The following is a 14,166-nucleotide window of genomic DNA, read 5'->3' on the forward strand; positions in this document are numbered from 1 at the left end:
CTGCACTTTGAAATGCAAACTGTGCCTGCTAGCATTTCCCACATCTGCCTTTTAATTAAAAGTTAATTCTGGTGTTTTCCAAAGTACAAGATGTGGCTCGAAAATGTAACTTGTGCCAATCGAATTGTGCATCGGTTGCTTTCTCTTTTAGAGAAAAGCTTTTCCTCATATAAAATAAGGTCTGTAATTGGATTACCGTTTTGTAATCTCTTGGACTGAATTATAAATCCTTTTGTCTTCCCTGTTATTTCCCTTTGTAACGCAGCTATCCCCATGTTAACGTCACCAATTTTACATCCAGCTGGAAGGATGGCTTGGCATTCAATGCCCTTATTCACAAGCACAGGTAAGGTCTGGGGACAAGCCCTTCAGAGAACTTAAGTGCAGTGGGTTGATGGACACCTGAATGTTTTGCTGGTGTTCCTGAGCTAGCCTAGTAATGATGAGTGTATGTGCACACATTTGGCCTCATCTTTCCTCCATGAACTCTGCCTCATTCCCTCCACTAGTCTGCTATAAGTCTCAGTTATCATTCTTGCTATTTGGAGGTGAGTGCCATTTCTTATGTGTCCAAAACGTCATGATCCATGAACACAAAAGAACGAGGCCAATGAGGACTGAGCATGCCCAGCAGTCGTGGAATGATGAAATAGACTTGCATTCAACCAACTTTTTTCTCAGAGTAGATCCATTGAAATGAAAAGTCCTAGGTTATTCATGGCCTTGAATTCCCATGGGTCTATTCTGAATAAAAGTTAGTTGAATATAACTCTGAATGTTGGGGAGAGGGGAGATATTGTGTGTGAGGAGGAACAGAATGGAGTATCTCACTGACAGAGACCCCGAAGAGGAGCAGACCACACTGCAGCATTTTGTTGCAAGCCTCACTGGTAAACTTGGCTTTCACTTCCTTTTGCATGGTCAAGTTGGCCTACCATACTGCGTGCTTTAACTTTCCCACTGTCCTCTTAATTTTTAGGCCTGACTTGATTGACTTTGAAAAGCTGAAGCACTCGAACGCCAGGCACAACTTGGAGCATGCTTTCATTGTGGCGGAACGGCAACTTGGCATCACCCAGCTTCTTGACCCAGAAGGTGAGTTTGTTTGGCTCTGTGCCTGCCCTTTTTAAATTGAGAATTGAGCTGACGAGGCAGATGAGAATTATACAGAAGAAGTGTCCGTAAGTGCTGAGGAAATGGTGGTTCACCTGAGGAAGCCTCTGAATTGGCTGCAGAATGTCTGACTATAGAATATCATGAAGTTATGTATACACAAAGGTGGATGCAAAGCTCTGAGGTTTTTTTGCAGCTGTAAGCTCTCTCACAGCACAATCCACCAGAAAGCTCTTCTGTTGCTGCATTGCTCTGAAATGAAAGGGAGTTACAGGGAGAGCTCAGTCAGCAGAGCATGGGACTCCTCACCTCAGTGTCGTGGGTTCATGTCCCATGTTGGGCCAAAGATTCCTGCCTTGCAGAGGAGTGAACTAAATAACCCTCATGGTCCCTCCCAACTCCATGATTCCTTGATTCTAAATCTTTCTGTATTCTTGTGCATGCATTTTTTAATCAGAGCCTTTGATGCTGTATTTTTAGTCTGCTGTTCCTGATCATGGGTTTTATTATGATGTGTTATGTGTGTTTTGTTGTTCAGATTGTTTTCCTTCTTTCCTATATTTTTATTTATGAGCCACATTCAGTCTGATTTTTTTTATAATAGAAAGGAAAGCTATAAAGTCCAAAATTTAAGCCCTGCACATAGACACAAATCAGCCATGCTGCATGCAGTATGAAAAAAAGTTCTTTGTGGAAGTCATTCTTCCAGTTGTGCTCCATGAATGTTTTTCTGTAAAGCCAGCATAGCTAATGGTTAGGAGTGATGGGAGTTGTAGTCACAACAGCAGAGAGGACCACAGATTCCTCCTGGTTTGACAGCTGTGGAGTGCATTAAAAAAACCCATCCCCTTAGCACTAGTCACAACTTTGGCGGTTTAGGCCTTGGGCGGAATCCTATAGTCTTCATCCAGTTGGGTGGTGGTGAAGTAGTTCTCTGCAGCGGCTATAACAGGGTACCCCGTTAGAGGGGTCTGGAAGGAAGTCTCTGTCCAAAGAGCCAGTTGCATAGGGCCAGTGGGCTATAAAGCTTCCCTTGGCGTTGGAGGACCATCCACGTAAACCTGCATTTTGCAATGGATCCATCCCCCGAATAGACTCTGTCATGCCTCAGTTCCCCAGCGTGGGAGCTGGGAGGGATACACGCCCAATGCCTATGCCAAGGCTTCCTATGTCTGAATTCAACAAAGTTCCATCCATATTAAATCCCAGACCATTGTTGTGTCCATTCATTTCCCCTCCTTAGCAGTTAGGTGTGTCGGATGGGTGGACTCTGCGCCAGGCACACAATGCAAAATTCTTCCACAATAAGTTTCTCCTACAAGGATGGGCAGTGTCGTTGTTGTTGTTGTTGTGTGTGTTTTAAAAAAAGAATTACTTTGTAATAAAGAATTGGGGGAAATGTCCCCCCTGTGTAGCCAGGAGATGGGTGGGTGGGTGGGAAGGGGAAGATCTTCCTGGGACTGGTCCGGGCGGTCTATCAAGTGACAGAAGTGGAGTGGGAGCAATGAAGCTGAGTGTCAGCTCAGTTGCAATCTGAGTAGGCTGTGGAGTTCTCTTGCTGTGAAGAGCGAGGTGTGTGTATCTGAGTGTGCTGTGTTGCTTTCAAGGGGTGGGGGGTGGCAGTGCACACCAGCTCAGCTCTGCTCCGTCCACTTGCTGTGTCCTGGGCTGTAATGACATGGCAGATGCTACAGTGATTCTCAGGTATTGGTCATCACCTGAATGCACAGGAGGCACTGGATCGGGTTGCTCTCACTTCTTTCTAGAGTTCTCCCAATGCTGGTGGTGCATGAAATCTTTTCCTCCCCCCCCCCTTTTTTTTACACCAGCAACTTCTTGTGGGTCATAAAAATTGCTTGCAGGGCCTATAGTTCACCATGCCTGGTTAGGTGAGAGGGAGTTTGTGCCCAGCAGTAACTCAGCTAATTAATTACCAAGCAGGGCTTTCTTGAAGTCAGAATGCAGTGGTGCTGAACCCCATGATCCAGTTTAGATGACACACCTACCCCTAGAAATTGTGGGAAGTGTTCCTGCTCCTCAGTAAGTTGCTGTACTGTTAGAAGGCACATACCTTTTTCCTTTTGACATATCACATCGCATATCCTCCCCATGGAATTCAGTACAGTTGAGGTTGTAATTATTTTGCTTTTGTTTGTTTATTAGAGAGTCAGGGCTGCTACATGCATTATTCCATTTAGGAAAATAAGTTCTTATGCCTCTAATCTTTGCTCCCATGCATTCCATTGTTTTCTTATCTGAGGCTGGCTGGGCGGTGAGGTGGCTCATTCTGCTACATTATGATGTTCTGCTACAAATTGGAAAACAATGCTCTTGGGCACAGTGCAGAGCTCTCTTGGCATTCTGTTTTCTATTCAGATGTCTTCACGGAGAACCCGGATGAGAAATCCATCATCACCTACGTAGTTGCTTTCTACCACTACTTCTCCAAGATGAAGGTGCTTGCTGTGGAGGGGAAGAGAGTTGGAAAGGTAAGGGCATGGTCACATAATACCACCGTAAAGCAGGCAAGTCCCCTTTCCGCCCACAGAAAACAGTTTCTTTACTAATTCCTTACTAAGCCATAATGACTGATATGGCCAGTAATTTGCTGCAATGGCAGCCCTGCCGCCTCTCAACCTCCTCTTCTGCTATGCTGGCTTTCTTCACATATAGGCTAGTCCATTTAATAGCTCTTCTTTGTAGCTATTCTAGTTTGAACTTGTTATTACTGAATACGAACAATATTGTATTATTGTTTATTTGACATAGCCACCCCTTTCCACAAAAAATGCCTCTAAACTACTTAAAAATCCATTAAATACATAAAAGCATTACAGTAATTTAAAAACAAATGTATAGAGAATACCCCATTCCGCTTTACTCTTTGATTCCCAGACTGCAGCTGATTTACTCAAGCCACTGAGAACTGAGGCAGCCCCTATCATCATATATAGACCCAGCTTGGTTCTGTTAGTATCCTGGTTAGGCCCTAACTGCCAGAGGTTGTGGAAACTTCTGACAGAAAAATAACTGTGAGGGGTGAGAGACTCTCTGTTAACTACCAGGGAGTGGCTTTTCCCATGTGCCTTGCCCCGCCCTCAAACCCTAGGAGTCTTCATAAGGGAGTAGTATAAGATAACTCAGTTTTAGTTCCTCTGCCATAACATTTGGTGGCATCTTGCTATTCTCACACTTCCTTTTACAGCTGGACAGGTGGTTCTTGCTAATCTTCCCTGACAGGCCTGAGACTTCCAGCCTGCCACGCAGCCCAGAATTTCTAACGTCAGACTTGTTGACAGTGCAGAAGATTCCCATATGCAGGATCTGTAGGTTGACAACGGGCTTGACATATTTCCTCGAGGTGCCAGGGGAGCAACACTTTGTTTATTCCTTTCCTCAGGTAATGGACCATGCGATGGAGACTGAGAAAATGATCGATAAGTACAGTGGACTGGCTTCAGACCTGCTGACGTGGATAGAGCAGACCATTACCATTCTCAACAGCCGCAAGTTTGCTAATTCTCTGGCAGGTGTGCAGCAGCAGCTCCAGTCCTTCAGTACATACCGCACAGTGGAAAAACCGCCCAAGTAAGCACCTGTCAACTAGAAGGAGGATGCCCCCCCCCGCTTTTTGCTGATGTTTACCATTCCCTCCCCCCAGTAGCTTAAACTGTGCCCATCTGCATTGTGACTCATTCGGTTGTGATCCGAGGCTTTCTGTGCAGATGGGGACATCGTGATGATGATAATGATACTGTAACAAATAACAGTGAGGAGCCAAGCTGAAGGGGAACAAGGCAGTTGATGTACCCTGAATTGCATTTTGTTACAATGCCAAAATAAAATGCAGTTTCAGTGGGTTCTTTTGGTGCAGTTCTGCTGCCTTCCTTCTTCTTTCAAACAGGAGGAATTTGGCAAATGTTGCTTTGTGAATGCCTAGCGATCCCCTGACCTTGAGTTTCAAAGAGAGGAAAAGGAAAAATGCCTTCCTCTCTATAACTGTTAACCAAGGGTTTCTAAACATAAAGATGACAACTTGATGGTAGCTTGAAAAAGATACCACGTAGTGCTGGTGTTATGTTTTAGAGGCTACAATCCCAAAGAAGCTATTGCATATGTGTAGGTTTGAATCAACCCCAAATAGCTATAAGGTGTTTGTGTTCCAGTTTTTTAAAAGAACTTTTGTCACCATCATTCTTTTTAATTTATTTTTATTTATTATTTATCTGCATGCAAATTGCAATAACTGCCCTAAACGCTGATAAGTTAGACTTCTGGATAGATGATTAGTTTATTTCACTGCTTTTTACCATTAAGCTTCTATGGCCTGAGCTCAGAACACACTGTATTTCAGTGACTCTAGTAGACATTGCTTGTGTTGCTCATTGTGTCTTCTTCACCTAAAAGTATGTTTTCTCATTTTTGCTGTGTTCTTTGGCAGGTTTCAGGAGAAGGGGAACCTGGAAGTCCTGCTGTTTACCATCCAGTCAAGAATGCGAGCCAATAATCAGAAAGTGTATACGCCTCACGAAGGAAAATTAGTGTCTGACATCAACAGGGTACCTAATGCAGTCCCTTTAAATGGTTAACAGAAATGTGATAGATTGAGAATTTCAGTGTTAGGACTTTTCTTCTAGAACTTTTTAAAATTCTTGTTTAATTAATTTAGCTGGTTGGGAAAAAGGGCCTTAGGTTAGTAACAGGGCACATAATTTGGACTCATAACATCCATGGTTCAATCCCTACTACTGCATGGCAAAAAAATGATACAGCAAGATTGGAGAGGTGATCAGCAGCTAATGTGGAAACCAAGGAGGAAGCCACAGGGACAGCTGGATGTGATTGCACACCACAAGCTGAATATGTTTCCCTTCAAGTACCTTAGATCTGCTTTGTACAATACTTTTCCTATTCATTCTAGCAACACTGAATATAAATGCTCACATGGACAATCACATGGACAATTTTCACATATATAGTCTGCAGCACTTTCCATGAGTGTAGTTTTTTTTGGGGGGGGGAGTTTTGCTGGGACCATACGAGTTGTTACCAACTAGGATGCGTTATTGTTCAGTTTGCCACACTGTGTGTGTGTGTTCACATGAGCAGGTGCCTGGAAAAAAACAGGGCTACTTGCATATACAAGAAAAGTGTTGTGAGAACAATCCCTTCGAGAAAAATACAAGGAGGAACAATAGCTCTTTATTTGGCCAAGCAACATTTTGCTGAAGTGAGGTTGGTTAGCGCAGCCCGTATAAGAATAGAATGCTTTGTAGAATGTGCCACGCGGCATTACATAGGAATTGCTGCGGCCTCTTGATTGTATATTCTGTACCTGCATACTGAATTCTCGTTCTCCTGTGTGCACACATTTGCACAGGCCTGGGAGAAGCTGGAGAAGGCGGAGCATGAACGGGAGCTGGCACTGAGAAACGAGCTTATTAGGCAGGAGAAGCTGGAGCAGCTCGCCCGGCGCTTTGATCGCAAGGCAGCAATGCGGGAGACGTGGCTTAATGAAAACCAGCGCCTTGTTGCACAGGTAATGTGTGGCTTCAGGGATTGTGCTGGCTCCAGTCTCTGATCTGCCTGGTGGCATCAGAAACAGCAGGGGATGTTGGGGGGACACAAGCACTCTGTTGTCACCAGCTAAAAATGGTACCCAGATCCCTTCTGAGGAATTTGGCACACCCACCCTCCGTCACCCTCTGTTCTATAGCATGCACAAGAAAAGGCAACGTGCCACCACACAGTTGCTAACCAAAGGCGAATTTAATTTGGGCAGGATAACTTTGGAAATGACTTGCCAGCTGTGGAGGCAGCAAAGAAGAAGCATGAAGCCATTGAAACCGATACAGCAGCCTATAAGGAACGGGTCCAGGCCATAGAGGAGGTGGCCAAGGAACTGGAGATGGAGAATTACCACGACATCAAGCGCATTAATGCTCGCAAGGACAACATCCTGCGGCTCTGGGAGTACCTGCTGGAGTTGCTGCAGGCCCGGCGGCGGCGGCTGGAGATGAACCTTAAGCTGCAGCAGCTGTTCCAAGACATGCTGCACAGTATTGACTGGATAGATGAGATGAAAGTAAGGAAGGGCTTGGGTGGAATACTGCAGGTTGATAGAAAGAAGCCATCAAATTGAGGTGGAGGCTCATCCTGTGCTCCCATTGCCTGCCATTTTCCCAAGACAGATCATCTTTCCAAGTGACTTCCCCCTGCACGCCCCCCCCCTGCCCCGGTTCAAAATACAGCATTATAAACCCTAGGGAGGCAAGCTTTGTGTGGTAATTTGGAATGAAGAACTGGCAGGCAGGAAAAGGATTAAGCTTTATTTCTGCTCCTTTTCTGCTCAAAATCAATTCATTCTGAAGCTGCTTTTCTTAAAATAACAATCGCCATCAGGTTGCACTACATGTGGTTGTACATAATGTGTAGCCTGCCCCTAGCAGAGGCAGAGAAAAGGGTACATTCTTCCTTTGTGCTTCTATAGGCTAAGCTCCTGTCTCCTGAATTTGGGAAGCACCTGTTGGAAGTGGAATACCTTCTTCAGAAGCATAAACTGATGGAGGCGGACATGGTCATCCAGGCTGAGAAGGTTCGTGATGTCAGTGCCGCTGCCCTTAGATTTGCCAATGGAGATGGTAGGTGTTTGTTTTCCAAGAAGAATTTTATGACTTCCGTGAGTGAGTGAGTGAATGATGAATGATAATTTCTGAGTTGAGAAGCCCTAGGTATAAAAGGGGAAGGAGTGAGGGGAGACCATCTGTATCCTTGCCTCTTCCTTTTAAAAATGGTTTAAGGAAAATGCCTCTGCCCACTTAGAATCAGAGAGTTGGAAGGGACCCTGAAGGTTGTCTTGTCCAACCCCCTGCAATGCAGGAGTCTTTTGCCCACCATGGGGCTCAAACCTGTGACCCTGAGATTATGAGTCCCATGTTCTGCCAATGGAGCTATCCAAGTCATCTCCTGTTCCACCTTAAATTGACTGAATTTATAGTAAAACGGGTCCAAGGTGCACAAATTAATTCGTAAGTAGGGCCTTTAAGTTCAGCTAGAATCTATAGCACTTGTTGCCTTTAAAACTGCTGGGTCCTGGGGTTTCAGGCGGCTACCTCTTGGGCCTAGCTGGTGCGATAGTAGAAAGAAGGATTGGGAGGTGGAGTCTGGATGATATTGGAGGCTTTTCCAGATAATGATTTTCAGTGCAAGAATTGCACAGTTGTTGCTTATTTGTTGTACTGCTTCCCATTGTCTTCCCTCAAAAGATGTGCTTCTCTTTAGGGAATATTACATTTACTCAGGATGTGAATGTCAATGTATTGTGTGTGGCAGAAATGCAATTCTCACCTCTACTGGTTGACTAGTGTGGGTGGGAGTGCTGACTGAAATGTGGGTGTGTGCCAGTACCCCAGCAGTATTTGATACAAATACAAATAGTATTTGTGACTGGGGATGGGGAAGAAAACTGATTCAGTTCATGTGTAAAGGTGAACCTACAGAATTCATACTATAGGCAAGCTGAAGTGTAGCCATCCTTTAGAATTCTAACTTTTCCCAATTTTGCAAGGCAGTTCTTCAGCCAAGTACTTAGTAAAAAAAAGGTTTTTTTAAAAAATGCATGCACTAGGGCAAAACGTGCACGAAAATGCATGTATTGGTGAAAATAACATACAAAAATGCATTTTATTAGGGAACATGGCTTTGTAAATATGTGCACAATAAGCAAATATGTTATCTGCTAGGAGTGATTCACACTAAAATGCTGATGAGTTTTTCGCAAAGTGTTTGGAAATTTGTAGAACTGAACTTAGAAGGGGAAAAAATGAAAAACTGAGAGAAACCAAAACTGATAAATTCACCTGTCTCTGTTTGTTGAGTGCCACTAAGGAAGAATGACATAGTTCCTACACTCTAGGTCTATGTGCCATTTTTTAAAAGTCCACTTTAAACTATTTAGAGTCTGTCCACTGTGCATCTAAAGCTTGCAAGCACTCATGTAACCTTTTAAAATAAATTTCAGTAGCAAGTTCCATCAGAGCCACTTTCTCCATTCAGACCTGTACTCCACCATTTCAAGCAACAATTCCTTTTTCTGTTTCCTTTTTATTTTTGGGATGGTGTCCATTGTCCTTCTGAAGCTCTGCAAAGCACATATCTCTGCTTTTGCTTTTTTGTCAGAATCAATGAACAAATGGAAAGCACAACTATAGTTATTCCCCCATAGCGGTCTGTCTTCATGTCACAGCTACTTAACCACCTGTTAGGTGGGTTGGTCCCTAGCATTTTAAAAAAACCACCTGAAAGTGCCCTATCGATGTTGTGCCTTTTCCCTTTCTGACTTAAAGGAAAATGCATCGTGCATGTCTGCTGATAGTAGCTTTCTGTCCACACATGCTTGTGCAGGTTATCGGCCTTGTGACCCAAAGGTGATACAGGATCGGGTGAACCACCTGCAGCTGTGTCATCGAGAGCTCATGGCTTTGGCTGCGGAAAGGAAAGCTCGCCTGGAGCAGTCCAAGCGCCTTTGGAAATTCTTTTGGGAACTGGATGAAGCTGAAAGCTGGATCAAAGAGAAAGATCAGATCTATTCCTCCCTGGATTATGGGAAAGACCTGACCAGCGTTCTCATCTTGCAGAGGAAACACAAGGCTTTCGAGGATGAGCTGCGCGTTCAGGAAACCCACCTGCAGCACACCATCAAAGAGGGAGAAGCTATGATTGCTCAAAATCATTTTGGTGCACTTAAAATCCGCAGAAGGATTGAGGAAGTGAAAGCCCTCTGGGCCCAGCTGCAGGAACTGGCAGCTTTCCACAAGAAAAACTTGCAGGATGCTGAGAGCTTCTTCCAGTTCCAGGTTGATGCGGATGACTTGATGGCCTGGCTGCAAGATGCCCATCGTCTGGTGTCGAGTGAGGATGTGGGGCACGATGAATATTCCACTCTAGCCCTTGTTAAAAAGCACAGGGACCTTTTAGACGATGTAGCAGACAACAAGAGAGTCATGTACAACCTGAACAGGCAAGCACAGAACTTCCCCACGGAGTTCCGGGATGACCCAGGATTTGAGAACAGACTGAAGGCCATCCAGGCAATGTACAATGAAGTTGCGTCCCTAGCAGATCTGCGTAGGCAGAAGCTGCAGGATGCCTTGGATCTCTACAAAGTTTTCAGTGAGACAGATGCATGTGAGCTTTGGATGAGTGAGAAGGAGAAGTGGTTGGAACAAATGGAGATTCCTGATACCTTGGAGGACCTGGATGTTGTGCAACACAGGTAAATGTCTGAGATTGTTCCCTGGGCAGTGTATGTTCGATGTTTGGAACATTTGTCTGAAACTAAACAAGTTAAGGTTGTGGAGGGAGTGCTTCATACATTAACTGGGACAATTAAGGAGCAACTGCAGGATCTACAGTAATTGTGGAACACGTTTTTGTGGGTTACAGTCTGCTTTGTAAAGAACTACACATTACCCTGGCAAACATGATTTCTTATGCATGAAATGGCCTCAAAAATATAGCACTAAAGTGCAGATGAAGGGCTTAATTCAAGGTTCAGTGTGTCAGGCCTAGTCCTTAGCAGCCTGAACCTCCTCCATTGTCTTCCTGTATTGCAATGCTGTACTATATGAAGATAGACTGGAAGCAAAATTACCATGTATGCAAGACTCAGGGCCACAAGGGCATGGGGAAAGGCTTTTTACTCTGGATTTCCTTTCCCCTGGTGACCTACCAATACCTGAGTTTAGGTGTTTTTTGAATGTAGCATGAGACCTTATAATTCAAATTGGGTTTTGGAGGAATAGGACAAAGACAACACATTCAAAGTGGGACTTTAGAAGTTATCCACTGTGCATCTTGAGTTTTCAATTAATTAACTGATCTTGATTTCAGGTTTGATATTCTGGAGCAAGAAATGAACAACCTGGCTTCTCAGATTGAAGGGGTCAATCAAGCTGCCTTTGGACTAATAGAAAGTGGGCATCCACGCAGTGTGAGTGTGAGGCAGTGTCAGCAGCGTCTGAATGCCAGGTAAGTTCCCCTTAAAAGGACCAAAACAGATGCATGAAAAAGAAGGACCTAAAGAAAAGATCTCTGCTGCATTCAATGCAACGATTCTTTCATTCATTCATTTTGCTCTGCTTCTTTTAGATGGAAAGTCTTCCAGGAGATGGTAGCTCAGAGGCGGAAAGCTGTGGACTTTGCCCTTAGCCTCCACAATTACTGTGTGGATTGCGAGGAGACAAGGAAATGGATCCTGGAAAAAACCAGTGTCATCGAATCTACGCAGGACCTTGGCAAAAACCTGGCAGGCATGATTGCCATGCAGAGGAAGTTATATGGCATTGAGCGTGACCTAGCAGCTATCCAAGGCCGGCTTGCATCCCTGCAGCAGGAAGCACACCGGTTAGCCGAAGAGCACCCTGACCTAGCTGACGACATCTACAGTCGACTGACAGCTGTCACTGGAGTCTGGCTGGACCTGCAGAATACGTTGCAGAGCCAGGAGGCCTCTCTCGGAGAAGCCAGCAAGCTGCACAAATTCTTGCAGGACTTAGATGACTTCCAGGCATGGCTCTTCAAGGCCCAAAAAGCTGTTGCTTCAGAAGAGGTGCCCAACTCACTGGTAGAAGCTGAGCACCTCCTGCAGCAGCATGCTGCCATTAAGGAAGAAATTGATCAACACAAGGATGATTACCACAGTGTCAAGGAGATAGGAGACAGAGTGACCCAAGGACAGACAGATGTTGAGTATCAGCAGCTAGAGCAGCGGCTTCAGGGCATGGATACAGGCTGGAATGCCTTATGTAAAATGTGGGATAGCAGGGAGAAATTCCTCCACAAGTGTCTTGGCTTCCAGGAATTTCTTAAAGATGCAAAGCAAGTGGAAATCATTCTTACTAATCAGGTATGGCAGCAGGGAACATGCATCTTATAACTTTTATGTATGTTACATCAGTGTCTCAAGATTGCATCCTGGTGCTTGAGTGTCGTAAGTGTTGCGCTCTACAGAGAAGCAGTAGTGGAATTTGCCATCTGAGCACTTGCATGTCTTACGAAGCTTGTCAGCTGGCATGTGGCAGCCACAGAAAAATCCTGCTCATGCTGTGCACCCTCTCCTGTACAGGAGCTGCATTTCAGCACATATTGAGAAATATTGGAGAAACAAGTCTTCCTGATGCATGCTGCAAGCCGAATCCTGTGCTTAGCGGCAAGTTGATAGAAGCAGTTTGCAAAAGCTGGGCTCTATTTTATGCAGGCATTTCAAGTGCTTTCTCTTTAGCTGACATGCATATGATGGCTGCAGTGTGCCAAACTAACATGCAGACTGTTGTGGACTAGAATTGGCTTTAGGCTTTGCAGAAGAGAGTTGTTGTTTTTTAACTTCCTGTGCTGTTTTTCTGAGTAATTGACTTGTTTTCTTCCACAATAACTGCTTTAGGAATACACTCTGGCTCACATCGAGCCCCCGGACACCTTGGAAGCATCAGTGGCTGCTATCCGAAAATTTGAAGATTTCCTTGCTACTATGGAAGCAAACGAGGAAAAAATTACAGGGCTGGTGGCCAGTGGGAACAAGCTGGTGGCTGAAGGAAATATTTACTCTGATAAAATCAAGGAGAAAGTGCAGCTGATTCAAGAGAGGTAATTTCCGTAGAATAGTTTCAACGGGACAGCTCAGGACTATTGCTCACATTACAAGATACAAAAAAATATAAAAAATTGTCCAGTAGCACCTTAGAGACCAACTAAGGATGTTCTTGGTATAAGCTTTTGTGTGCATGCACACTTCTTTAGATACACTGAAAAGTTGCTGAATTACAACTTATCACTAAACTGAGTTATGGAGAAAACTGGTCTTAATAGAGATATTGGATTCCTGTCTCATTACATATGCTAATCATCTGCATACTATCCCTTGCTTTTTCCTGTAGGACTAATTGCAGTCATTAACAGTCATCAACAGGTTTACCATACCCATTGAGTCAATCACCCATCTACCCTCCTGAGAAAAACCCCACCCTCCCACCATATATAAGGGTCCGGTGACTTGCACACAAAAGCTTATACCAAGAACAAACTTAGTTGGTCCCTAAGGTGCTACTGGATATATATATATATATATATATATATATATATATATATATATAATCAACTGTGTCAGACCAACACCTACCTAAACTACAAGATACTGCACTGTACTCTGATATCACAGTGAACAGCACTCTGGAGGTGTGTGGAAGGGGGGTGGGGAGAGAGAAAGGGAGAGATTTGGTTATCTCTTCAAACAGAGGAAAACCATCACCCAGATTTTTGTTCTGAGGCAATAATAGCCCAAAACAAGAGATGCATATGAGGAGATCTGGGGAGGCCTTTTCTGAGCTGCAAACCCATCCCTCCCCACAAGTCCTATTAAAAAGGAAAATTCATACATCTTTAACCAGGATAATAAAAGACAAGCATGACAACAGTCTGAGCTTGCAGCTCCAAGCTGAAAGCTGCCATTTGAGGAGGAGCAAAAATGTAGTTAAGGCAGGGATGGAGAAGTCAGTTTACTTGCTTTCACTATTGTGTTGTGCCCTGTTTAACTTGCAGTGATTACTGTATAGAATCATAGAATTGAAGAGTTGGAAAGGGCCCCCAAGGGTCATCTAGTCCAACCCCTGGGAATGCAGGAATCTTTTGCTCAATGTGGGGCTCAAACCCACGACCCTGAGATTAAGTGTCTCATGCTCTGTCGACTGAGCTGTCCCATTTCTAGCCTACATAGCAGCATTCTGTTTTTGACCACATACAAGGCTTGAGCCCCATTGATGTGTGATTCTTATTTTCTGCCTCTGTGCTTGAGATATGGAATGATTCAGGAGTTTAGGAAGCAGCTCATCTAGCTCAGTTTTGACTATGCTGACTGGCAGTGGCTCTCCAGGGCTGCAGGCAGGGAGTCTCTCCCAGCCCTACCTGGGGAGATGTCATGGGTTACACCTGAGACCTTTTGCATGCAAAGCAGCTGGTTCTACCACTGAGCTACAGCCCTTCCCTAAAGGGCTGTCATTG

General features: G+C 44.5%; 1 protein-coding gene across 31 annotated transcripts in view; it reads left to right on the forward strand.

The window, feature by feature from the left end:
* Positions 1-14,166, forward strand: part of SPTB (spectrin beta, erythrocytic) — an 89,986-nt gene that overhangs the window by 44,002 nt on the left and 31,818 nt on the right. For all 31 annotated transcript variants that reach the window (XR_014561171.1, XM_083726682.1, XM_083726692.1 and 28 more), the window contains 12 exons: positions 266-346; positions 980-1,095; positions 3,490-3,602; positions 4,514-4,701; positions 5,555-5,672; positions 6,494-6,652; positions 6,896-7,198; positions 7,604-7,754; positions 9,517-10,387; positions 11,005-11,142; positions 11,263-12,019; positions 12,554-12,756. Coding sequence is in view for 30 of the 31 variants with exons in the window: in XM_083726682.1 (XP_083582808.1) it covers positions 266-346; positions 980-1,095; positions 3,490-3,602; positions 4,514-4,701; positions 5,555-5,672; positions 6,494-6,652; positions 6,896-7,198; positions 7,604-7,754; positions 9,517-10,387; positions 11,005-11,142; positions 11,263-12,019; positions 12,554-12,756 (3,198 nt within the window). In the remaining variant the exon portion in view is untranslated. The remainder of the gene's footprint in view (positions 1-265; positions 347-979; positions 1,096-3,489; positions 3,603-4,513; positions 4,702-5,554; positions 5,673-6,493; positions 6,653-6,895; positions 7,199-7,603; positions 7,755-9,516; positions 10,388-11,004; positions 11,143-11,262; positions 12,020-12,553; positions 12,757-14,166) is intronic.

The sequence above is a fragment of the Podarcis gaigeae genome, assembly GCF_964106915.1.
Source record: "Podarcis gaigeae genome assembly, chromosome: 1".
Taxonomy (NCBI): domain Eukaryota; kingdom Metazoa; phylum Chordata; class Lepidosauria; order Squamata; family Lacertidae; genus Podarcis; species Podarcis gaigeae.